We start from the raw sequence: 26,439 nt of genomic DNA on the forward strand, positions 1-26,439 counted from the left end.
CTTATTATTTTGTAATGAGAACCCAACAGCTGATTTCTATCAATTAAGCAAAGAAGGGATTAGTGGGAGAGGTGAAAAAGTCTGTCTCAGAAGATGGATAGAAGCCAGGAGGGTTGCTCACACCTGTAATACTAGCTACTCCGGAGGCTGAGATCTGAGGATCAAGATTCAAAGACAGCCCAGGCACAAAAGGACTTGAGACTATTATCTCCAATTATCCTCTAGAAAACAGGAAGTGGAGCTTGGCTACAGGGTAGGGCAGTAGCTTTGAGCTGCAGAGCTCAGGGACAATGCCCAGGCGAAGTTCAAGCTCCATGATCCACCAAAAAAAAAGAGGGAAAGAAAAGGAGAGCTTCTGGGAGCCACTTCAGAGAAGACTTGCAGACTTTTGCATCTACACTGATAACTTTGGATCTTTGCTAGCAAGGTAATGGGTATTCATGTTTCACAAAGGTCTCTAAAATAGTCTTCTCAAGTTTTAATTGTACTTGAATTATATAGGAAATTCTTTCAAAAGGTAGATTCTAGAATTTTTTTGTTTTGCTTTTGTCAATTCTGGGGCTTGAACTCAGGGCCTGGGTGCTATCATGAGCTTTTTAGGTTGGCGCTCTGCCATTTGAGCCACAGAACCACTTCTGGTTTTCTGCTGGTTAATTGGAGATAAAGAGTTTCATGGACTTTTGTGCCTGGACTGGCTATGAAAGGCAATCTTCATATCTCAGGCTCCTGAGTAGCTAGGATTACAGGTGTGAGCCACTAATACCAATTCAAAATGCAGATTCTGACAAAACAGTTCTGTGGCATGGCCTGAGCTTCTGTAATTTTAATATATTCCTAAGTAAGGCTGTTACTGCTGCTCAAAGAACTACACCTTCAGAACTATTCTAGATTAGGCCGAGATAAAAATATATTTCAAAGTCTCTATACTCAACTGCTGAGGAAGGCTTTAAATTTATCTAGTTACAAATTAAAAGTTGATCAACTTAAATAAATGATATTTTCAATGTGTACTATGGGGTAGGCAATGTGCAAAGCACTTGGGATCCTTGAAAAACCAGAGAGACATGGACCCTTCTTTTTTTTCTTTTTCTTTTTTTGCGGTTGTGGGGCTTGAACTCTGGGCCTGGGCATGTGCAGCTCACGGCTAGTGTTCTACCACTTTGAGCCACATTGCCATCTCTGGTTTTCTATTGATTAATTGGAGATAAAAGTCTCATGGACCTTCGTGCCTGGGCTAGCTTTGAACCAAGATCCTCAGATCTCAGCCTCCTGAGTAGCTAGGATTACAGGTGTGAGCCACTGGCGCCCAGCTAGATTCTTCTTTTACAGAGCTTCTGAGGGATTAAAACTAACTCACATTTGGGTCATGAACAGTAATATCTAACTATGTTAGAGTTATAATTTGAAGAGTAAAAGAACTGGCAAAACATGGGAGTAAAGGCTAGGAGGTATTCTAAGCTGAAGGAAAAAACAATTCATAAGGTGTTATGCACATTTATGAAAAAATGGTAGAGGAATAATGGCCAGGAGACCACTATGCCCAAAGAATTTAAAAGAAATTATGTTTTGGTCTATCTTATGATTACCTGTTCTCCTTTTCTTCAATGTCACTTGTGCTGCTGAGTCTCCGGGGAACTAATGAACTAAAATAGCCTTTGTTTTCTCTTTCCTGTAAAATAGAAACAAGTAAAGCACATAAAAGGTAAAAAAAAAAAAACTGACAGAGTAGAAAACATTTTGAGTTAAAAAAGGTAGGAATTAATATACCTATGAAATCTATCTAGAGTTAATACTAATACCATTTTCAGTAGTATTATAAAATGTTAGCTTTCAAAATCTTATTCCTAACTTCCCTTCCTAAAGCCCCATACATGGGAATATAATTCTCAAGAGAAAAGCCAAAATAATCCAATAAAGGAACCCGTAGCTGAGCTGGGAGTTTGGCCTAGCAGTAGTGTGCTTGCCTAGCATGCACAAATACTGGGGTTTTATTCCTCAGTGCCACATATATAGAAAAAGCTGGAAGTGGTGTTATGACTCAAGTGGTAGGGTTCTAGCCCTGAGAAAACCCAAGGATAGTGCTCAGGCCATAAGCTCAAGCCCAGAACTGCCAAAAAAAAGAAAAAAGAAAAAAGAGAAAAGAAACCAGTAGCAAAGACTAAAAGACTACAAAAAGCAGCAACATTGCTAAGAGGAAATGGGAATCTTTGAAAAGCCACAAAGAGCTCTACTCTGATGTTCTCAATGAAATTATCCTGATTTAGAGTATCTTTCCTTGAAATCTAGCTTATTAGGAACATGCACAACATGCTGTGCCCACCACTGTGCCTCAGCACGTCAAGAAGTGTCCAGAAATACAAAACACAGTAAGAAGACTATGATCGTAAGACATGTCTGACTATGATCATCAGACAACAATACAAAGTGAACCTGATGAAGTCTGGAACCAAACTCATCTTTAATGACTGTATATATGAACTGCTCATGAAGTTAACATGATCAGATTTCTACAAATGAAAAAAAAAGTTTTTTTCCTAGGCTGGGTATGGGGGCACACACTTGTAATCCTTTACTTGGGAGGTTTGTAGGAGGTTCAAGGCAGCCTTGGTTACATAGCAGTTCCAGGCCTGCTTGTCGCAAAAAAAAAAAAAAAAAAGGAAAGAAAAGAAAGAAAGAAAAGAAAAACAAATTTTCTAAATGCTAATGTGCCTGAACTATATTAAGATTCACAACTGAACTAAAGAGTGTCTAAATATCAAAAAGTTGTTTCTGGTATTGGTTCAGAAGAACCATTTAGGCAATTTCCTTTGAACCATTGTTTTGATCTGGGTAAGAGGGTAAAGAAGAATGAACATAAAGTCAGTCGAAGGGAAAAGCAATTTTTAAAGCTTTATTCTTTTTTCCCCTCTTTCTTTTCTGGACAAGCAAATAATAGCTAATAAATAACTATTTGGTCAAACTACAAATGTGCCTGACTCCCTTTAAACACTTCCTACACCACCATCAACTTAGGAACTAGAAAATAATTTCATTTGTTCCCAGATTTGAATTTTCATAGAAGAAAATTGCCTTAGGATTTCCCCAGACCTTATCTTTATTGTCCAGTAGAGCAGAGATCCGAGGGCTGGATGAAGAGCGGTAGATAGAGAGGCCTCGATCCCGCAAAGCATCCCTTGAATTGGCCACTTCACTTAGCATGTTGTGGCTGCCAGTTTTTCTGAGTCCCAGCCTCCATGAAGAAGGAGATTCATCTTTAGGCTCTTCCGGTTTGCTAAAAGGGTTGGAAGAGAACTATAAAGGAGAAAACAAGAAAAAGAAAAGGAAAAAAGTTCAAAAAGAAGTAGAGAAACAGAAATAGTCATCAAAGCATTTTTCTTCTGAATGCTTATTCATTCTGTTTCCACCTGTTTATCTTTTCCACATTTAACAAAGTTCAGTAGAGCAACATAGAGCAGTTACCAGGAGAACAAACACAGGATTTCCTTTCACATGATAATTGTTAATCACCTCTCAAGGTGCTCCTTTTCTCTATACTAGAAATAGACTGCTATGACAGAATTGCTCTCTTATTACCACTAGAACTGACTTGGTGCACAAGGAAGATGTATTCTAGTGATACATCTTCACTTGCTAGGTACCTGAAAATAACATAATCTGTTTCTCTAGGTCTCAATCTTCATCTGTAAAATGGTGATAAAGAGCTTAATTCTTCCCTATCATATGTGGAGTCTTGAGAGAACAGGATAGCTGATCTATAAATACACTTGAAGAAACTTTATGTAGCAAGTTGATTTAATTTAATGCTACTAAAAATAGAGGCAAATTCTAATGACTACTTTCAAGAAATCAATTTCATATTGGGTAAGAGATCTAAGAGTTTTAGATTTCAGTGGCTAAAAAAATTAAGAGAAAATTATAAGGGTTAAGAATTTCCATCCTTCTTATTTTTGATAAATGGATAATTCATCACCATCATCATTTTATTTGAAAAAAAGAAATTTTTCTTTAACATCAGAAGAGAAAGCTTCAGAGCTGGATGTAATACTTGCAATGCTTTGGGTTCCAACCTCAGTACCTCAAAAACAAAAAGAAGAAAGAAAGCAAGAAAAAAAGAAAGAGGAAAAAAGAATGAAGAAAGAAAAAAGGAAGGAGGAAATGGAGGAAAGGGAAGGAAAAAGGACAAAAGAACTTCATGGAAACTTTATATTACCTTTTAACTATAAATTGGGAAAATATCATACACATAATATAACTGGTCTTGTAATACCAGCCAGCAGTCCCTTCCTAGAGCCTGGAGTTCACTGCAAAATGCTTAGGTCTTTCTCTTCAAAACAGGTTAAGTAGAAGAAAAATGAAATATAAGCACGAACTCATTCATCTCCAGCTTACACTAAGATTTTCTCTTGTCATCAGTTATTTGAATATATAGATTTTGGTGCTATCTACTTTTCACAAGCTATTATATTTTAAGGGCAATCTTTTTTTTTCTCCAATATTATTTTATAGACGTGGAATAAGTACATATATGTGTTTGCATTTTTTTTCAAGTTAGCATTTTTCTTCTTCAAAAGTAGGAAATAGCTAGATGTGGATAGATCATATTTGTAATTCCTACCTACTTAGGACTTTAAGATCTGAGGACCGCAGACTCTCATTTCCAATTAAACACCACAAGCCAGAAGTGGGATGTGGCTCAAATGGTTGAGCCTCAGCCATGGGTAAAAAAAACTAAGGGATGATTACCCCCCCACTCCTCCTCCCTGTCCAGAGTTCAAGCTCCAACACACACACACACACACACACACACACACCACCACCACCACCACCACCACCACCACCACCACCACCACCACCACCACCAACAACAACAACAACAACAATGAAACAAACAAAAAAGATAACAAATTTCTAATGCTTAAGCAGCATAAGCTAAAGGAGCCAGAGTAAGACAGTTAGAATGTATCTTTCTTTTGGAGATAGTGTTGGTACTAGGGACTAAACTCAGGACTTCAGGTTTGAATACAAGACAAGGGCTCTACAATCTGAGCCATTCCCCTAGTCCTAAGAATGTATAGTTAGGATGTTTTCCTAGGAGGTATCTTTTTATTCCTCCTGGCTGTGGGCATGAATTCGGGTCTGGGCACTTTAGATTTTTTGCTCCAAACTAGTGCTCTATCACCTGAGCCACAGCTCCAGTTCCAGTTTTCTGGTGGTTAAATGGAGTTAAGAGTCTCACAGACTTTCCTGCCTAGGCTGGAACAACCCAGCTTCAAGGATATATCTTTGAGGCCTTTCTACATATATTAGAGAAGTAAACTATAATACCCAAATCAATTCTGAAGTACTCACTCTTCTAGCAGAAGAGGCAGAGAAAGTATTCTGAGTTGGTGATGGTATCTGCTCCAAGATGTTACTCTTGCTTTCAGGACTGGAATGGTTGACATTGGCTTCTGGTTTTTTATCTGTTTTTTGAAACAAGAAAAGCAACAAGTACAAGTGTGAAAAATCTTTTTGTGTATATGCCATTTGCTGCTAACAGAAAAGATTTGTTCATATCAAAACAGATTATTAGGGTCATAAATGCCCGGATTCAAACTAAGATGAACTCTCTCTAGCAACTGTGGGCAGAAGAAAATCAACATAATAGTATTCGTATCTTGGTGGATACCAACTCTAATTTTCAGATGAAAATTGCCTCCATGTTACTAGTTATATTGCATAAGCATTAATTAATAACTATTTATGAAGACTGTGTTATGAGGGAGCTTAATAGAACAAAAACATAAAAAGTATAGGATAAGCCATGCTATCTAGATAATTACAATCAAGATAAAGAGATAAGACACATTGCAATAATAAAACTAGATCATTTATACTTTAGGAATTACATGGAGTGATTCAAATCAAGAGCTACAGGATAAAGAAAAAATAAAGAAAGTTGCTATAACAATCAGGGTTCTCCAGAGAAACAACCATGGAGTGAGTGAGAAGACAGCTTGCTTAGCATGCACGAAGATCTAGGCTCAATTCCTCGGTACCACATATACAGAAAAAGCTAGAAGTGGTCCTGGCTCAAGTAGTAGAGTCCTTGAGGAATGCCCAAGGACATTGCTCAGGCCCTGAGTCCAAGTCCCAGGACTGGCAAAAAGAAAAAGAAAAAAAAGAAAAAAGAAAAAAGGGAGTGAGTAATGGCTCAGAGTACATCTGTTGATGATGAAGTGGCTGGCCTAATTTAAGTAATCAGTATTCTTGGAATTACAATAGGACATAAAGGAAGAAAGGATTGCAGAGAAAGGTTAATTACAGGTTAAGCTGAACTCAGAATAGAAATAGTAGTGATCCATTACAATAGGGTCACCAGTCAGAAAGTTTATCTCTTTCATTTATTGCTGCATATAAATAACATGGATCTGGTCTATGTATTTTGGAAACATAACCCCAGAGTAACCTACCTGTGAATTATATAACAATTTTAAGCCTTGACTTTAAGCCTGAAGTCCTGAGTTCAGTCCCTAGTACAAACTTTCTAGTATTAGCAAAGTTATTTATCTTATTAGAACCTGTATTTTCTTATTGATGTATCAGATTTTTCGTTTTTACATTTTCACTTTGATCTTTTTCAGGTTGAGTCTTGCTATACAGCAAACCCATGCTGGCCTTAAACTATAATCCTCTTGCCTGGCCTTGCCCAGTGCTGGTATGACAGGTATATACTACCATACCTGGCTCAGAGATTTTGATTCTTTCTTTATGAAAACTGTTACAAAGAGAAAAGCTAATGTTTTAAAATTGCACGTCAGCCAGATGTTGTGGTGTACACTGTAATTCAGCTACCTAAGAGATAGAGATAAGGAAATCACAATTTGAGGCCAAACCAGGAAAAGTCAGCAAGACATTATAAAACAAGACAGTTGTAGTGGTACATATGAATAATCCCAGGTTCTTAAAGAGGTGGACGTAGGAAGGATGCAATCTAAGGATAGTCCAGGAAAAATTAAAAGACTCTAAAACATAAAACAGGAAAGATCTGGAACATGGGTCAAGTGGTAGAACACATAGGTTCTGAGTTCAACAAAAACTACATTCAAGGGCCACAGTTATGTTTCCTGTGTTATTAATCTATTATTATTATGGTTATTTCCAATATTTAAGGCATTTTTCAGTGTAGTGATAGAGATCAAATCCAGGGCCATAGGCAGGTTAGGGACATTCTGTACCACTATATGGTGAGTTACATACCCAGCCTTCAAGGCATTCTTTAAGCATTATCTAAATACCTTGAGCTAGTAAATACAATAGACTAGCCAAATGTGATAGACTATTATAGCAATAGCTCCAATGTATCATGCCTTCCTGAAGTATTTTCCTACATAAACTCAGGGCTGGGCTAGATGACTTGCTATGGTCACTGGTACATTAGCAATGTGACAAAAGCAGAGGCTTGGAAAGCGCTTCTACACTTAGCCTTACCTTGTCTGTTTTTACAACCCAGCAACCATATGAAAAGGTAGAGGCTATTCCACTTGATGACAGGAGACACATGGCCCATTTTTCCTACATATCCTGACCAACCACCAGAAAGGTGCATTATGCCATCCAGAACAAGCCACTGACTTAATAAATAACTAAAGGCCAAACATGAATGATTCTAGCATTACCATAAGGAGATACAAACCAGCTGATATCTTCCTGAACTCCCAGTCCATAAAGGGTTCACATAAAGGGCTATTTTTTTTGTTGGTGGTGAGGTGGTGGGACTTGAACTCAGCCTGAGTGCTGTCACTGAGCTCTTCAGCTCAAGGCTACCACCCTATCCCCGGAGCCACAGTGCCACTTCCCGTTTTCTGGTGGTTAATTGGAGATAAGAGTCTCAGGGTCTTTAGTGGGTCTTTAGTGCCCCGATTGGCTTTGAACCTCGATTCTCAGATCTCAGCCTGTGAGTAGCTAGGATTACAGGCGTGAGCCACTGTGCCTGGCAGGGCTATTGCTTTAAGCAACTAAGGAATAGTTGTACAACAAATTTAAGTCAAATAAAAAAATTCTAACAAAACGCTTACATTAGCCTTAAAAATTCATATTCTTTTATACAATGTTACAATATTCACATTAAAACTTTAAAAAAATCTGTATATTTAAAAATGGGACAAATATTTGTTTAGTATATCCACATGTACAGGCTAAATCTGGAAATGTCTAGATATAGTCCACTCTTGTACTCTTCCAACATATTTATTAAGCACCTACTATAGAGAAGGTACCGTACTAAGCAGATAGGCCACAATAAGATGAAGATACAAAACTATTCAAGGGATCAGGAGCATAGCCTAGTGGTAGAGGGCTTGCCTAGCATGCATGAAGTCCCGGGTTCAATTCCTTGGTACCACATACACAGAAAAAGCTGGAAGTGTTGCTGTGGCACCAGTGGTAGAGCCCTACCCTTGGGAAAGCCCAAGGACAGTGCTCTAAGGCCCTGAGTTCAAGCCCCAGGACTGGCAAGTGTTCTTAAAGTTTGCCAGTAGGGGGAGAGCAGAAAGAATGGGGAGAGGTAGTAATAGTAAGCAACAAGAGAAAAGCAATATAAAAATCAAATGAGGGACTAAAACCACGTTATCTATCCTGTAAGGCTTCATAAAGGAGACACTGATTGAGCTGGGCTTTGGCACATAAATAACATTTCAGCTGGCAGAGAACTACAGAAATTTGATTGGCAGCTCACTGGAACCATCTGGCTTCTGCCTACACCAGACTACTGAAACCTCTCTCTAGGATTACTAGTTACTTCATCCTTCAGCTCTCCCCTCTCACTAGAACGTGCCCTAATTCTTTGAGAAGGAAATACTTATCCTATTTTTCTCTACTTCTAGATGATACTTTTTCTGCCCCCTTCATTGATTCAGCTTCATTTCCTAAAAACATTATGCCCTGAGATTCTTTCTTATACCTCTATTCTCTAAAATCTCCCCTATTACTTACTTTCCATTGGTCCTCTATCTCTTGAGGAATTCCGACCAAACTAAAGATCTCTGGCATGGTTCATGCTAACTAGAAAGCCTAATTCATTTAACCTACTTCAGTATTAATTTCCCACTCTAAAAAGTGTTAATAATGGGGCTGGGAGTGTGGCCTAGTGCATGTATGAAGTCCCCGGGTTCGATTCCTCGGTACCACATACACAGAAAAAGCTGGAAGTGGTGCTGTGACTCAAGTAGTAGAGCTCTAGCCTTGAGAATCCAAGGATAGTGCTCAAGCCTTGAGTTCCAAGCCCCATGAGTGGCAAAAAAAAAAAAGTTAATGATGGTATGTACCTCTAAGTATGGTCATAAATCATATAAATGCATTGCAAATAAAGAATGAACTATATAGATATAAAATCTGACTATAATTACCTAACTAGATAGAAACCTTCTACTAGTGAATATCACTGATTGTTATTCTGTGCATGTCTTTTTATTCCTTTAGTAGTAGATATATTACAAAAATACTTAATGAATATAAATGCATGTCATGTGCCAGGAGTTGTGCTGAGACCTTCAGTATAATAACATACCCAATTTCCCCACACAAAAATGAAGAGTGCTCAAACAGAAGTAAGTACATAATGTTAGAGGAACACAAAGAGGTAAGTAATAGGCATAGAGAATAAGGAGAATAAGGAAAGGGCCTGCTATGGTTTAAATATGAAGTGCCCTCAAAAATCTCATGTGATAGTACTGGGGGTTTGACCTAGTGGTAGAGTCCTTGCCTAGCATGATGAAGACCCAGGTCCAATTTCTTTGTACCACGTACACAGAAAAAGTCAGAAGTAAAGGGTGTCAATGTTTGTGAAGTAATGCACCTTCTATCTGGTGAATATAATGTAACCCTTCTATAATTACAATAAAAATGCATGAGAAAGAAGAAAAAGCCAGAAGTAGTGCTGTGGCTCAAGTGATGGAGCTCTAGCCTTGAGAAAACCCAAGGATAGTGCTCAGGCCGTGAGCCTGACATTTCTGGTCATAAAAGAAATGCAAATCAAAACAACTCTAAGATTCCACCTCACTCCAGTTAGAATGGCCAGGATCAAAAATCTAATAACAACAGATGCTGGAGGGGATGTGGCCAGAAGGGATCACTACTACACTGTTGGTGGGAGTGCAAACTCGTTCAACCACTATGGAAAGCAGTATGGCAGTTCCTCAAAAGACTAAACATAGAGTTCCCCTATGACCCAGCAATTCCACTACTTGGCATTTACCCAACCATCCAGAAACAAGGGCATACTAAATCCACTAGCACAATGATGTTCATTGCAGCACTATTTACCATAGCAAAGATATGGAACCAACCCAGATGCCCCTCAGTTGATGAGTGGATCAACAAGATATGGTATTTATACACAATGGAATTCTATGCTGCTGTCAGAAAGAATGACATCACCCCATTTGTAAGGAAATGGAAAGACTTAGAAAAAATCATATTAAGTGAAGTAAGCCAGACTCAAAGGAACATAGGCTCAATGGTTTCCCTGATTTGTCATTATCAGTAGAAACCTTGGCTCTCCTAGCAGAGATTTGCAATAGAGCAAAACCTAGATACATAAGGCCATACAGTATGACACTAAATAAAAGGACCTCTTGGATATAAAAACAAAAGCCATATAATGAGTGATTGTTGTCTTTAATGTACTATGTTATCTCTCATCTCTTTTGCTGTCCCTTGGTTATCTCATATTGTTACAGTATTTCACTTTGTTATCTGATATATTGGATAAATGCATATTTGGTTATTTGAAATTGGATAGGGAAGGGGGAAAACTAGATGAGGGGTGGGGGTGGGGTAGGGAGGGAAATGGGGACCAAGACATGAGAAAGGGTATCAATGTATATGAAGTAATGCACCTTCTATCTGGTGAATATAATGTAACCCTTCTATTAATTACAATAAAAATATATGAAATAAAAATCTCATGATGAAGGCTTATCCCAAGTTAATGGATGTAATCTTTGACAGGTGACTGGATCTTGAGGGCTCTAACTTCATCAATGGATTTATCCATAGATGGTTTCATAATCTGATGCTATTAATGGGAATTAGTGAGCAGTAGGACCTGGTTGGAAAAAGTAAATTACTGAAGACACGCATTTGAAAGGTATCTTCTTCTTGTCTCCTTTCTATTTGCTTCTAGATGTCATGGAGTGAATAGCTCTACTCCATTACACCCATCTGCACCAAGATATCTGCTTCACCATAGGCCAAGAAATAGGGCCAGCCAACTTTAGACTAAAACTTCTGAAAACTTAAGACAAAACTAATGCTATGGGCCAGGAATGTGGCCTAGTTATAGAGTGCTTGCTAGCATTCATGAAGCTCTGGGTTTGATTCCTCAGTGCCTTGAGAAAGTGCAAGGACAGTGCCCAGATCCTGAGTTCAAGCCCCAGGACTGGCAAAATAATAATAATAATAATAATAATAATTCTTTTTCTTGCTTCTCTGAGGTACTTGTCACTGTGACATAAAAGTTAACTAATACAGTGTCTCTTTTTTTCAATATTTGGAACCACAGAAACTTCAAGAAATACTTTTTTCTAGCCAGTCTAGGCACTGTCTTTGAACAATTTTGCTCAAGTTTAGTACTCTGCCATTTGAGCCATAGCGCCACTTCTGGCTTTTTCTGTGTATGTGGAATTGAGGAATTGAACCCAGGGCTTTGTGCATGCTAGGCAAGCACTTTGCCACTAAGCTAAGCTCCTGGGCCCCATAGAATCTTTATCTTCTAAGAGAACTCAGTTTATAGTTAAGGAAATCAAGCAACCCAGTTTGGCTACAGTATGTTCTTTCCAGTATATGGCATGGGAAAAGTCAGCTAGATCTGGATTATAAAAGACTTTGAAGGCCAGGCTTTAGGGTTTGAGATTTAGTCTGTAGACACTGATGGACTGAGAAAGATGGTCAAAGAAGATCTCTGATCAGAGGTGTACCTTGATCATAAGGGTTAATATTTGACTCTAACAGCAATATGGGATAAGCTTCAGGGAACAACAGCTAAGCAGGGGTGTACATTATGAAGCAATAGCAGTAATTTGGGAAGCTTCTTCCTACTTTTCTAATATCAAAAGTGATGTGGCATAGAGCAAACCCAATTATTAAACTTTTTTTTGATTGTTGGTTGTGGGGCTTGAACTCAGGACCTAGGTTCTCCCTTTGAGCCTCTTTGTACTCAAGGCTAGCACTCTACCATTTGAGCCACAGTGTCACTTATGGTTTTTGAGTTTTAGAGATAAGGGTTTCATAGGGACTTTTCTGCCCAGGCTGGCTTTGAACTGTGATCCTCCTATCTCAGAGTCCTGAGTAGCTAGGATTACAGGCATGAGCCACTGGTTCCTGGCTAATTCTTTCTTTCTTTCTTCCTTCCTTCCTTCCTTCCTTCCTTCCTTTCCTTCTTTCCTTCCTTTCCTTCCTTCCTTCCTTCCTTCCTTCCTTCCTTCCTTCCTTCCTTCCTTCCTTCCTTCCTTCCTTTCTTTCTTTCTTTCTTTCTTTCTTTCTTTCTTTCTTTCTTTCTTTCTTTCTTTCTCCAATCCTGGAGCTTGAACTCAGGGCTGAGCACTGTCTTTGGGCTTTCTCAAGGCTAGAGCTCTGCCATGTGAGCCACAGTACCACTTCTGGCTTTTTCTATGTATGTGGTACTGAGGAATCAAACCCGGGTCTTTGTGCATACTAGGCAAGCACTCTACCACTAGGCCAAACTCCCGCCCCTGCCTGGATAATTCTTAATACTACTCAATATATAATAAAAATGATAAAAATGCACATTCATAATTTTGAAGATATAACACTAACATTTCTAGAACAAGCTATATCTGGTTAATAAGAGAAATTAAAAATCTCAAAGAATACAAGATCATCTATTGTAAGCCAAACTTAGCTCGGGATCTGCCTTCTTTACAGAACTGGTGGTCTCTAACTTCCTTTGGTGACATTCGATGAGCCTCAGATTTAGATATGAAGAAGGAAACCAGAAACTGAGACCCAAACAACATGTAAGTAACATGTTCCCATTATGAATAAATAAGCCAGCTATGGCAGACTTTAGAGAAAAATATACTCCATTATAATTTCTCCTCTAACTTGGTCTTCTAACTTGGAAACATTTCATCTTATTGTGAACTCTATTCTAAAGGACAATATCAGTCAATGCAATGCATATGTGCTATAAACTCATAGCTTATCATTACTTTCCAATTATCTGAGAACTCTCTTGTTTAGAGTTGAGTCTATTCAGTAAAATCCAGTACTGTTTTATTTTTGTCCGCCTATAAATCAAAACTAATGGTTTTGGTTGACCATATCCAGTACCTAATTCCTATTAGGGTTTCTGACTTGTCAAATAATAAACTTACAAAGTTCTGTATGCTGCACAGCCCTCCATATCTGCAGGTTCCATGTCTGTGAATTCAACTAATTAGGATGGAAAAATACTTAGAACCTGTAATGAACATGAAAAATTTTTTCTCTTGTCGTTCCTTGAATAACATAACATCTATTTATATAAATAACCGACACATGATTTAAACTATTCAGGGGGGCATGCATAAATTATATACAAATACTATGCCATTTTATGTAAGGAACGTGAGTACTGATTTGGTGTTGATTTGAAGAAATTGTGTATGTTTTTTTTTTTTTTTGCCAGTCCTGGGGCTTGAGCTCAGGGCCTGAGCTCTGTCCTTGGACTTTCTCAAGGCTAGAGCTCTACCACTTGAGCCTCAGCACCACTTCTGGCTTTTTTCTATGTATGTGGTACCTAGGAATCGAACCCGGGTCTTCATGCGTGCTAGGCAAGCACTTTAACCACTAGGCCAAACTCCCGGCCGAAATTGTGTATGTTATTAGTAAAAGTCATAAAGGTAAATATGATTTTGTTACTCAAACTCCACACAAAATTTGAAAGAGTTTTAAATAATGAGATGGAAAGAAAAAGATTTTATGATTCTGGTTAAGGAACTAAACTAACTCAAAGACTAAATGTAAAATTTCCTGAGTTTGTTAAAGAATATGAATGAAAATGCTTCTACAAGATTTCTGTCTCTCAGCATACTGACTTTCTAGATCTGGTCTCTATGTCATCTATCATTCAGATCAGAACAACTAGCTGTATATGATAGGTAGAGTTTAGCATAGCTTACAGCTTTTATAACCAAGTTGTCACTAGCAACTTGAACTCTTGCCCTTAAAAACTGAACTTCAAGTTCTTCTGGGAGCCCTGGCCAGCTCTCAGACAAGCAGCAGAAATTAGGATCACTGTTACGGACATCTGTATATTACCTGTCTCCTTCTCAGTTTCTGACTCTGAAGCTTCATCTTCACCTTCTTCTTCCTCCGAGCTAGAGCTGCTGGATTCTTTGTTTTCTTCCTCTATCTCTTGTGATTTGGGTAGCTCTTCCTCATAAAGCATTTTCTCTTTGCTAAATTAAAGGTACAATTTGTAAGTAATTCAGAAAGTACCAGTCTTTTCAAGTTCACTAATGGGAACAAATCTATATATCTCTATATCTATATAAAAGTAATACAAAGCTGGCACAAGTGGCTCATGCCTGTAATCCTACCAACTCAAGAGGCACAAAAATACGTGAGACTTTTATCTCCAATTAACCACCAGAAAACTGGAAGTGGTGCTGTGGCTCAAGTGGAAGAGCGATAGCCTTGAGATGAAGAGTTTAGGGACAGTGCCCAGACCTAGAGTTCAAACCCCATGACTGACAGAGAAAAAAAAAAAAAAAAAAAAGGAATACATGCAGAAATTTAGGTTCTTCTTTTCATCTGTACATTCTTCTAAACCCTAGGTTTTCTGAGGATGAAAGTTTGAGGATTAATTATATGTCAAAAATCATGCTAGGCACTAAAACAAAAAACAAAAAAGAAATTTAACTCACAGTGTAATAAAGGGGAGTCAATGAAATGAAAATGCCCATGCTATAATAGAAGATACAATCCATTTCTATGTTAAAAACATATTAATCTATCTGAGTGGTACTGGCTCACACTTGTAATCTTCACTACTAAGGTAGCTGAGGGTCGTGGTTCACAGCCAGCCTGGGAAGAAAAGTTTATGAGACTCTTATCTCCAATTAACCACCAGAAAACTGAAAGTGTAACTATGGCTCAGAGTAGTAGACTATTAGCCTTGAGCTGAAGTGCTCAAGGACAGCTCACAGGCCCAGAGTTCATGCCAGATGATGGGGGGAAGAAAAAAAAAAAAAAGACATTCATCTGTCCTCAGTGTATCCCTCACCCCTATTGTAGACATCTCTTTGCCTTATAAACTTTCTTACATGTTTGAAAATTACTTGGTTAAAGTCAAACACTGAGGTTTTCACTATGTAAATTCTCAGACTCAGCATGTCACCCCAGATAGCCAGGCTTATCCCATATAGCTTAGTTTGTGCCTTACTTCTTGAAGAGTCTGTTCTGCAATTTGCTGTTCAGGTTTGATTCAATGAGTTTATTCTGTGTTTCCTTTTCACTTCGAAGCTGAAAATTTAAAAAAGAGAGAAAATGAACAAAGTTAACTACTGTTGAAAAATTCACAGTACTGAAAAGAACCAAAATGGTCCTACCCTCTGGGAAACAAATGAAACAGAAAACAGGACCAATAGTCAAAGGGCAATTTGAAGATAATCTGAGAAAAAGAGAATATATTGCAGTTGGGTCTTCACAAAATAAAATGACAAAGGAAAACCCTTAGCCAAGGTAGAAAAAATAAACTACGGCTATTGTATCAGAGCTTTAAGAGAACTATTCCCCTCAAATATCTTGGAAAAACAAGCTGCACATTTGAAGAATTTGAAAAGAAATTTGGAGGAACTTGGAAAGAAATCTTTATGATCCAAACACTGAGATATGTTGGCAATAGTTCTAAGAAATTCACAGGTACCAAATGGAAAATAAGTCCTTAGAAAAAGTCTGGTATTTACATGTATGTGCTAGACAAAATGTATTTATATCCCTGGAGCATAAAGTTACACAAGAAACAAAGACATACAACATTTTTATATATCATTCTTATTGGCGTGTAAAAATTATTTGATAAAGATGTTACATCTACAATCTAGACATCTTAGGTTTAAAAAACTTGCTATAGAGGGCCAGGAGTGTGGCCTAGGGTTGGTAGAGAGCTCTCCTAGCACACACAAAATCCTGGGTCCAATTCCCTAGTACCTCATATACAGAAAAAGCTGGAAATGGTGCTATGGCTTAAGTGGTAGAACACTGGCCTTGAGGAAAACTCAAGGAGGGTGCACAGGTTCTGAGTTTAAGCCCCAGGACTGACCAAAAAAAAAAAAAAAAAAAAAAAGAAAGTATGCCTCTTAGATTGGAAGTGTAGCCAGTGGTTACGTGCTCGCCTTGCATGCACAAATCCCTGGGTTGGATTCCTCAGTACCACAAACAGAAAAAGCCACAAGTGGTGCTGTGGTTCAAATGGCAGAGTGCAAGCCTTGAGCAACAGTGTCCAGGGGCAATGCCCAGACCCTGAGTTCAAGCCCCAGGACTGGCCAGAAAAAAAAACAAGGGGAAAAAAAGTATACCTCTTGTCTGAGGCAGGTAATCCAATAAGTAACAATACTAATTCTGTTTTTGCCAAGTCCCAGTTTTTAGTGATCCTGATTGCTTAAAAATGAAAGCAACATGAGTTGTTTGAGCTTTATTTAATGTTATCACAGAGCCTTAAGTAACAAGAAGCTGCCTTACCATTTAGGCATGTTATTGAACACACCCAAAATAGACATACTCGTCTGTCCCATCATTAATTCTTCTCTGACCCAAAATCACTTTCTTTCCCAAATTTGTCTTAAACTTAAGTTCATATATACTGTGCTACATTCAATTGAAAAACAATAAAGGCAAGCCAATGATTTTCTTCTGTTCTACTCTTTATCATTGATCTTAATTCTCCTTGCCCAAACTCTTATACCTTTTATGGGCTGAAAATGTGACTTATGTACTCTTTGTTGTATACTGGGGGTGGTTTTCTACTCTGCGGTTTGCTCGTGGGCACCATGTTTATGTAGTTCTTCTGTTGAACGCTAAGTAGAATGTTACATGCAACCAAACAATAAAAGACTTAAAATAAAGACGAGAATAAAAAGAATTCTGTGTTTAATAAACCTGAAATAAATATGAACCATTGACCTCCTACTACCCAATATCAAATGACAGTTTTATTATTTAAGGAAAAAAGTTTTTCTTTGTAATCAATGTACTTCAAATAAGAACATCATTTTAGTCAGTAAAAAATGCTATTAGATGTATTCTACTCTGATAGTCCTTATTGGGGAAAAACACTGGTTTGAGCATGAGCATTTTCTGAACCATGATCCTCAGATCTCAGCCTCTTGAGTAACTAGGATTACAGGCATGAGTCACCAGCACCCAGCTATTTGATCTTTGTTGGTAGTGGGACTTGAATTCTGGGCCTGGGTGCTGTTCCTTAGCTCTTCCGTTCAAGGCTAGCACTCTACCACTTGATCCACATCACCACTTCTGACTTTTTCTGTGTATGTGGTACCAAGAGACCGAACCCAGGGCTTTGTGCATGTTAAACAAGCACTCTACCATTAGGCCAAACTCCTGATCTTTTTTTTTCTTTTTTTTTGGCCAATCCTGGAGTTTGAACTCAGGGCCTAGGTGCTATCTGAGGGCTTTCTCAAGGCTAGCACTCTACTACTTGAGCCACAGAGCCACTTCTGGCTTTTTCTGTGTGTGTGGTACCAAGGAATCAAACCCAGGGCTTTGTCCATGCTAGGCAGGCACTGTACCACTAGGCCACACTGGCCCCATATTCTAGAGTATAAGGGTACTTATTAGGTTTCTGTTATTTTTAACTTTTAGCTAATTGAGGGCTATCTTACAATGAGCAATGTTTAACAAAAATGGTTTTTGGAATATAATCTTCTGACTGTTGATAGTTTCTGATGGGAACAAATAATCTTTGGAATGCAGATATGTCTAGTTCAGCTCTTAGAAGTCCTAACTAAAGCAAGTGATTGAGATTCTTAGTGTAGACCAAAAACAACAAAACAACAACAACAAAAAACTGTTAGGAAAGCTTTAAAAGCATCCATTTGAGACTCACCACATTCTGCTTCTTCTGGAGCATCTCCAAGTGTTCCACAAGACCTTCATCAGCCACATCAAAAGGTGTCTGGCCCTGGCAGAGAAAAAGGATAGATAAGAAAACAGAAGTAGCAGTCATATGACTTTTTTTCCATATAATTTTTATTGTAATTAATAGAAGGGTTACATTACATTCTCCAGATGGAAGGTGCATTACTTCACATACATTGATACCCTCTCTCATGTCTTGGTCCCCATTTCCCTCCTCCACACCCCCAGCAGTCATATGACTTTATCTGGAATTACTCAGTATTCACTTTCTGCCTTTGATTCCAATGATACAAGCTGACTATTCCTTATCTGAAATACTAGAACCTAAAGTCTTTTCAGAATTTTTTGATCTTTGAATATTTGCATATACATAATAAGATATTTGAAGGATAGCCCCCAAGGGTAAACACAAATATATTAATGTTTCATATAGATCTCATTCATATAGCCAAAGATTATTTCTGTACGATAGAAGAATTTTGTGCTTTCCTGGTTTGGAATTTTCTACTTGGGCATCATGTCAGTGCTCAGAAAGTTTGGGATTTTGGAACACTTGGGATTCAGATTTTCAGATTAGAGATGGACAACCTGGATCTACTTCTCTAATTAGTTGCCATCCATTATGATTCTTTCATCTAACACAGAGAAAATACTACAAGAAGCAACAAATCCTTTAAATGTAGAGTTTTGTATTTTGTAAAACAGCAGCAAGGAAATCATGCCATTCCTAATGTATACTGCCTTTGGGCAAATGAGAAAAATTTCAGGAATTTGGCCTAGTGGTAAGAGTGTTTGCCTAGCATGTACGAAGGTCCGGTTTTGATTCCTTGGTACAGCACATAGAAAAGACCTGAAGTGGTGCTGTGGCTCAAGTGGTAGAGCACTAGCCTGTGGAAAGCCCAAGGACAGTACTCAGGCCCTGAGTTCAAGCCCCAGGACTGAGTAAGTTCCAGAAAGAGACACACACACACACACACACACACACACAGAGAGACAGAGGGAGAGGGAGAGGGAGAGGGAGAGGGAGAGAGATTCCTACTTGCACTTCTTTTAAAATAGTCTTTAAAACCTCAGAGAAAGGTGTAGGACACATGTGCATTAAAGATTAGTTAACAGAAATCATCTGAAAAGGACAATAGAGAGGTATTTAAGAAACATCAGCACAATTATGGCCCTGGCCCACAGTATGAGAACAAGAGTTCAGGAGAGATGTAAGGCAGACAGCTTCCACTAATTAAAAGACATGTGTCCAGATTCCTAGGAAATCAAGAGATATAGAATGGGATAAGCCTCCCAGAGTTTCTAAGTTACTTGATGTAAGGCTGAATAATATTGTTTTTAGCCAAACTGAAGTATATTTGTTGTCAAAACATTTCTGAATGACTCAATATGAATAGGACTCATATGTCAAAAAAGATTTTGAATTAAAAACAGGTAAACCTTTTCTTATTTTATCATAGACAGTAACTTTAGATCTCTCTTTCTCTATCTCACTCACTTGCTTGCTCACACACACAAGCATGTACACATGTACACACACACACCTGCACGTGTGGGGGTTAAACTCGGAGCCTGGAAGCTGTCTCTGAGCTATTTTGTTCAAGGGTAGTGCTCTACCACTTGAGTCAAAGCTTTATTAACAGCTTTTTGTTGGTTAATTGAAGATAAGAGTCTAATGAAGACTTTCTTGCCTGGGCTGGTTTTGAAGTGCAATTCCCAAAAACCAGCCTCCTGAGTTGTTAGAATTATAGGTGTGAACCACAGGTTCCCAGCGAGGCTTCTCATTTTTTACCAAGTACAACTATCTTTTTATTTCCTCTTAGCTTTAGAGACTTCAACATAAATAGACTCCATTGACTAAGTAATGGAGCTGCATAGCAAACATACCTCTGTATTGATAATAGGGGTGAAGACAGGGAGGCGAGGGTAATACCACAGCTACCAGGGATGGGTAATTTCCTGGAGCAGTCACCTATCTCACTGCCCTCTTACAAGCTCAGGCATACTAACCAGTTTATTCCGGATATCCATGTCACAGAGTGCTTCTGCCAGGATGGAGCAGGCTTCCTTTACTCCCCAGTGTGCAGCAGCATGGAGAGGAGTCCAGCCATCATGATCCTGAACATTGAGTTCATACCCAGCCTGAATTAAAAGTCTGAGAAGAAAATCCCAAAGAACACATTTAGTTCCTTGAATTTATAGTTTTCTATCAAATATACTATTATACAATTGTTATTTCAGATATGGGTTGTAACTCACCAGGGCTACTGGTATCAGCCTTCAATGGCATATAGCTCTGGTTTCACACTACTTTCAAAACCAAAAAATAAGTTATCTTTATTTTCCACAAAGTCACAAATGGAAATATTTCCTATATATGTTCATGCTACAGCATACACAGAGTGTGTATACCTGAGATAATTCTAATTCAATTAGCCAAATCACTCATCTCCATTACAGTATATGATTTTTATTTTCCAGCATAGGGAAGAATTCATGTATATATGAGTGAATTTCTTTAGAGTGCTTTATCAGCTACCTTTGATGTGGGTTTTTCTGGAACATTACATATTTATTGTAGAACCCCATACTTTGAACTTTGTAAAGTATCTGCTAGTAAAAGTAAAATATCTTGCTAACTATAAAGCTATAATTGAATTTGTAGCCATGTTATGCAAGAAGAAAGATGCAACTCTGGAAGCTGTACACTGCACTTGGCTGGCTAAAGCCCATTACCATGGGCCCAAAAGACATCTTTCAAGAACTGAGCAGAGTATAATGTCATAGTCAGGCAGAAATGGAGTACCAATATACTAGAAATTCCCATACTTACTAGAAAGCCCTTATCAGGGGTTAACTATGCAACACTAAGGAGTCCAGTAACAACTGAACATATAGTACCACTAGCAAACCCTATACTGGAGGAAGCCTGTCAACATTAAGCACTAAGAGGTATATAAGGCATTCATATGTGTAAGTGAAAAGGAAATAGGCAAAGTAGTACTGTCCTACTCTAGCTAGACACTGCACACTCAAGATCAATACAGTTGATCAAATGAGTCCAAAGAAATAATTAAAAGGACTAAAATTATCACTGTTAGGCACTTATATAAAAGATTATAAATCAGGATATGGTACAATCACATTTACTACTGCACTATTCACATAGGCAAGGTATGGACATAGCCCAGATGTCCCTCAATGGACAAGTAGATCAAGAAAATGTGGTATATATACATAATGAAATTTCATTTGTCCATTTGGAAAAATAACCTTAACATCATTTGCAAAAAAATGAATGGACCTAGAAAAATAAATCATGCCAAGAGAAACAAAGGACATGTGTTTTCTCTCATATGTAGAAGCCAGAACTAATTTATAAATATAAAGGTAAACATATATGGAATTTATGCAAGTGTTCACATATATATTAATCAAAGTATAATATTTGCAGGGGTGAATTCAAAAGATGTGATTCTTTAGAAAAGTGAACTCACATTCAAATAAAATGAATATCAGGAAACTGGCACTTGAAAGGTATGGGATGGAGGTTAAGGAGAGGGGAATAGAGGAAAGGAATATGCAATTATAATATTCAATGCACATGCCATAAAACTACATAAACTGAGGGGAGGGATTAGACTGGAAGAAATGGAGGAGAATGATGAAAGTGACATCATTCAAGATACATTGTACTTATAAATTTATTGGTTGGCTGATAACTCCTTTGGACAATAGAAGGCTATAAAATTATCATTTCAAAAATTAAAAAGGCTCAAAATGAACACAGATCTGTTCTGTATAACAGGCCACAAGAGGCGACTACAGAACATTAAAGACAAATTCATAGTGAGAAAATATCTTAAAAAGTCTTTCCTATCATACTATCAGAAAAAAAAAAGCTACAGTGATGGTAAGAAGCAGGGGAGACCACCCACAAACAAATACCAGTAAAAATGTGAGGAAAATCAGGACCATACCTGAGAACTTCAGAGTAGCCCTTCGCAGCAGCCACATGCAGGGCTGTGGCCCCTGAGCGAGCCTGCCTCACATCCTCTATTTTCCCACTGTTGAGCCACTGGCGGGCATCCTGCAACATCTGTTGCTCTTCTTCCTTTCTTGATTGCTCTAGATCAACTCCTATAGAAGCCAGAGAGCAGACAGTCAGCATTACTAAACCTTTGCTTATGTTTAATAGGATATTTTAAATATCAAAATTTTACCACAAAGAGTATTTCTAGTCATCAAGTTGAGTATTCATACATTTAGAAAAGCAGACACTCATCTTACAGGTTTTAAATCACCAGGCTAAATATTATGGAATAAGAATTCATTAAGAGAAACACATTTAACCATGTTCTGTTCATTATTTTCAATAGAAAGTAAAAACCAGAAGATTCATTATATGTACTTTATAATATTTGTACAAAGCCATAAACTTCAAGTTGCTCTCAGATATTATATGATAATAGTTTCCAACAATCTTCTAAGGTAAATATAATGGCTATTACTATATCCATTTATCAGAAAAGAAAAAATACAGAAAAATTAAGTGCCTTTAGACTATAAAACATATTAATAACAGAGCTGCACGAAAACTGATATTCTGGGTCTGTCTGCTTTTCTTTACTGATCATTGTACTGTTTTTAGGTATAACATACTTAAAAACAATGCACTATCTCTAAAGCTTGTTTCCACATAGGTAAATACTTACCCAATGCTATCTACAATAACTTAGAGATAAACAGGTGATCTATAGTTAATGCTTTTTAAAGAAAACAGACTTAAAAAAAACAACATGTGAGAAACTGGGGGGAAAACGATTTAGTCTCCTAAGCCAACATTTCTAATAGCTAATGCAGTGAAGAGGAGTTTACCATATTATATTCTTCATTATATAAAATATACCAATACATCCATTCAAAGGGTTTACACTCACTAGTGGGTTTTTTTTTCCCCTTGGCCAATTCTGGGGCTTGAATCCAGGTCCTGGGCACTGTTCTTGAGCTTTCTCAAGGCTAGAGCTCTACCACTTGAGCCACAGCACCACTTCCAGCTTTAACTGTTTATGTGGTACCAAGGAATTGAACCTAAGGCTTCATGCATGCTAGGCAAGCACTCTACCACTAGGCCATACTCACAGCCCATAATTAGCAGTCATCATTATGCCTGGTCTTCTCCCTTTCAGCTTCAGTGAAAATCAGTGAACTCCCTGTTTTATCTGTATGATCTAAGAAGATGGATAGGGTAAAGAGGAAACATTTAAAATATAACTCTCCACATACTAAAGAGAGTTAAGAGTACAGTGGAGGTAAATGCTATATGAAATGCTACTCTAATAGAGAATGGTCTGTAGCAGAAGAGTTAGCAGAGCAGAAAAGGTAGATTTTTCAAACAAAAAATATCCTTAAGAACTATTTTCTTTTAAAATAGTTATTTGCAGCCAGGCACTGTTGACTCATACTTATATGGGGCAGGAGGAGCAGCAGCTATCTGTCAAGAGCATCTTCAGTTAAGGCAGGTTAATATGCCATCTATAAAGGGCCAAATATTAAGTACCTCAAAGTTTGCTGGTTATTGGTTTATCAGAATTTTCTGAATCTGTTGTTATATAAAAAATGTAGCTTTGGACTTTAAAAGCTTATCTGGGAGTTGTAGTATTGAAACACAGCTACCATCATACCCTTAACTGAAAAATTGGTTCTCTTCTATCAGGGAAGGACACTTTCAGCTGAACACACAGCTTACGTTGGGATACCAACCTAACCAATCAGATCAACCAAATCAACCGTGGCAATTGGTGGGTGACAGATGTTGCAGCTATATTACCCCCACACCCACAGCTCTGAATAATATATAAATAAATGGACAAAGATTTGGCCTGATCTAAAAGATTGTATCAACAAAGGTCACTGGAGCTACATCTTTTGGTACAACCTACAAATTGTGATTAAGACTGCTTAGTAAAATACTATTTTGGAAATCACATCCAGTGTTTTGTAATGATTTGGCAATATTCCCTATTCATTGTTTGCAGTTACTTAATGTTTTTTTTGTTTCCTTTTGTTTTGTTTTGTCATCAGGCTTGCACTCTTGCCTGGATGCTGTCACTGAGCTCTTTAGCTTAAGGCTATTACCCTACCCATGAGCCACAGCCCCACTTCCCGTTTTCTAGGGATTAACTAGAGATAAAAGTCTCATGGTGGTATTGCCCTGGCTGGCTTTGAACCTTGATCCTCAGATCTTAGTCTCCTGAATAGCTAGGATTACAGGTGTGAGATGCCACGCCCTGCTTATTTAGCCACGCCCTGCTTATTTAATGTTTTTTAATTAAAAGAACAATGAGGGAAAAATTCCCCAATTGGGAAAAATTCCATCCTAGTAATTCTTATTATTTCATCTAAAACCACAAAAAAATAAGCATTTAAAAGTGTATTTTTCTAAATTAGAGCTCTCATCTTAACAAACTACAAAATATTTGTCATGGTTAGTATGGATAAAGGTCACTTCGGTTGTTAAAATACATTTCTTAATCACTACCTTTAGTTCTCTTTGCATCAAGAAAAAAGATGCAAAATTAAAAAAAAAATGAACTTGGCCACTCTACACCCTATCCTTTCTTTAGATTTCCATAGGGTTTGGCAGATCTAATATAATTTTTACAACATAATAAGAAGTATTTTCATTTCTCCTTAGGACACTCCTAACAATATGATGATTAAACAACCTCAGATAGCAAAAACAAGGAATAACTGACCATTCTTTGGCATTTGGCCTATTCTTTTTTTTTTCCTGAGCTGAGGATCGAACTCAGGGCCTTCCACTTGCCAGGCAAGGGCTCTTCTGCTGAGCTAAATCCCCAACCCCTTGGCCTATTCTTATGTGAGTTACTCAGACTAAAGCTGTAAAAATCTAATCATCTCTTGCCCCATGATCATCAAAAGCTCTATACAACAAATATATTCTATTCTGTAAGGGATAGTATGAGAGCCTTTCCTTGCCCATCCAATTCTGTAGGTTACCTTGCTTCTTTACTTGCTCCAGAAGAAGATCTTTCATGGCTGGCTCTTCTGCAAGATCAGAGGGGACTTCACCTTCACTATTTACAATCCCCACACTGGCTCCATGGTTAATGAAATACCTGTACAATAAGATCCATAATCAATATTATCATTGTTGGTCTATTATCAATTTCTCCTCATGTATCAGGAGTTCAATACGTATCAAGGCAAGTTTTAGGGATTTATATATGATCCAGACAAGGTGCTTTATTACTATTTTCCCAATCTTAGCTAGTACTAGAGGCTTTTCCACCTCCTGACAAGATCAATATCAATACCAGGATTTCCTTTATTTACCATTTTTTCTTTTCTCTTGCCAGTCCTGGGACTTGAACTCAGGGCCTGAGCAGTGTCCTTGGACACTTTTTGCTCAAGGCTAGTGCTCTGCCACTTGAGCCACAGTGCTACTTCTGGCTTTTTCTGAGTATATGAATTGAACCCAGGACTTCATGCAAGCACTCTACCACTAGGCTATGCTCCCGGCCCTACCTTTATTTTTATAAGAATATATTTATTACAAAAGAAGTTTCACTGGCTGGGAGTTTGGCCTAGTGGTAGAGTGCTTGCCCAGCATGCACGAAGACCCGGATTTGATTTCTTGGTACCACATACTTAGAAAAAGCCAGAAGTGGTGCTGAGGCTCAAGTGGTAGAGTTCTAGCCTTGAGAAAAATCCAAGGACAGTGCTCAGGCCCTGAGCTTAAGCCCAAAACTGGCAAAAAAAAAAAAAAAAAGAAGTTTCACTATGATATTTCCACACATGCATATAATGTACCTTCTAGTGTACTTTCTCATTCCCTATCCCCTCCCAGTTTAAACAATTTTGCAGAGAGGTGCAGAAATAGAGTTTGAACTTAGGACCACATGCTTACTAGACAGGTACTCAACCACTTGATCCACTTCACTAGCCCTTTTTGCATTTGGTTATTTTTTAAAATTTAATATTTTTGGTGCCAGTCATAGGATTTAAACTCAAGGCTTGGGTGCTGTCCCTGAGCTTTTTTCTCAAGGCTAGAGCTATATCACTTGAGCCACGCCTCTACTTCCAGGCTTTTTTGTTTTGTTTTTGTAATTAATTGGAGGTAAGAGCCTCAGGCTTTCCTGCCTGGGCTAGCTTCAAACCCAGGCTTCAAATAGTGATCCTCAGATCTCAGGGTCCCAAGTAAATAAGATTAAAACTTAAGCCCAGCTTTGCCTTCTTATTCTTCTTTTTCTTTTTTTGCCAGTCCTTGGGCTT

At 38.0% G+C, this 26,439-nt stretch overlaps 1 protein-coding gene across 3 annotated transcripts in view; it reads right to left on the bottom strand.

The window, feature by feature from the left end:
• The window catches only part of Ppp1r12b (protein phosphatase 1 regulatory subunit 12B), a 195,579-nt gene that overhangs the window by 120,258 nt on the left and 48,882 nt on the right, over positions 1–26,439 (bottom strand). For all 3 annotated transcript variants that reach the window (XM_090341421.1, XM_090341420.1, XM_090341418.1), the window contains exons 3-11: positions 25,165–25,283; positions 22,122–22,281; positions 20,152–20,296; positions 18,110–18,184; positions 15,428–15,507; positions 14,302–14,441; positions 5,350–5,462; positions 3,088–3,291; positions 1,587–1,669 (exon numbers count right to left, since the gene is read on the bottom strand). In XM_090341421.1, the coding sequence (XP_090197547.1) occupies positions 1,587–1,669; positions 3,088–3,291; positions 5,350–5,462; positions 14,302–14,441; positions 15,428–15,507; positions 18,110–18,184; positions 20,152–20,296; positions 22,122–22,281; positions 25,165–25,283 (1,119 nt within the window). The remainder of the gene's footprint in view (positions 1–1,586; positions 1,670–3,087; positions 3,292–5,349; positions 5,463–14,301; positions 14,442–15,427; positions 15,508–18,109; positions 18,185–20,151; positions 20,297–22,121; positions 22,282–25,164; positions 25,284–26,439) is intronic.

The sequence above is a fragment of the Megascapheus bottae genome, chromosome 10 (genome assembly GCF_031878675.1).
Source record: "Megascapheus bottae isolate mThoBot1 chromosome 10, mThoBot2.hap1, whole genome shotgun sequence".
NCBI lineage: Eukaryota > Metazoa > Chordata > Mammalia > Rodentia > Geomyidae > Megascapheus > Megascapheus bottae.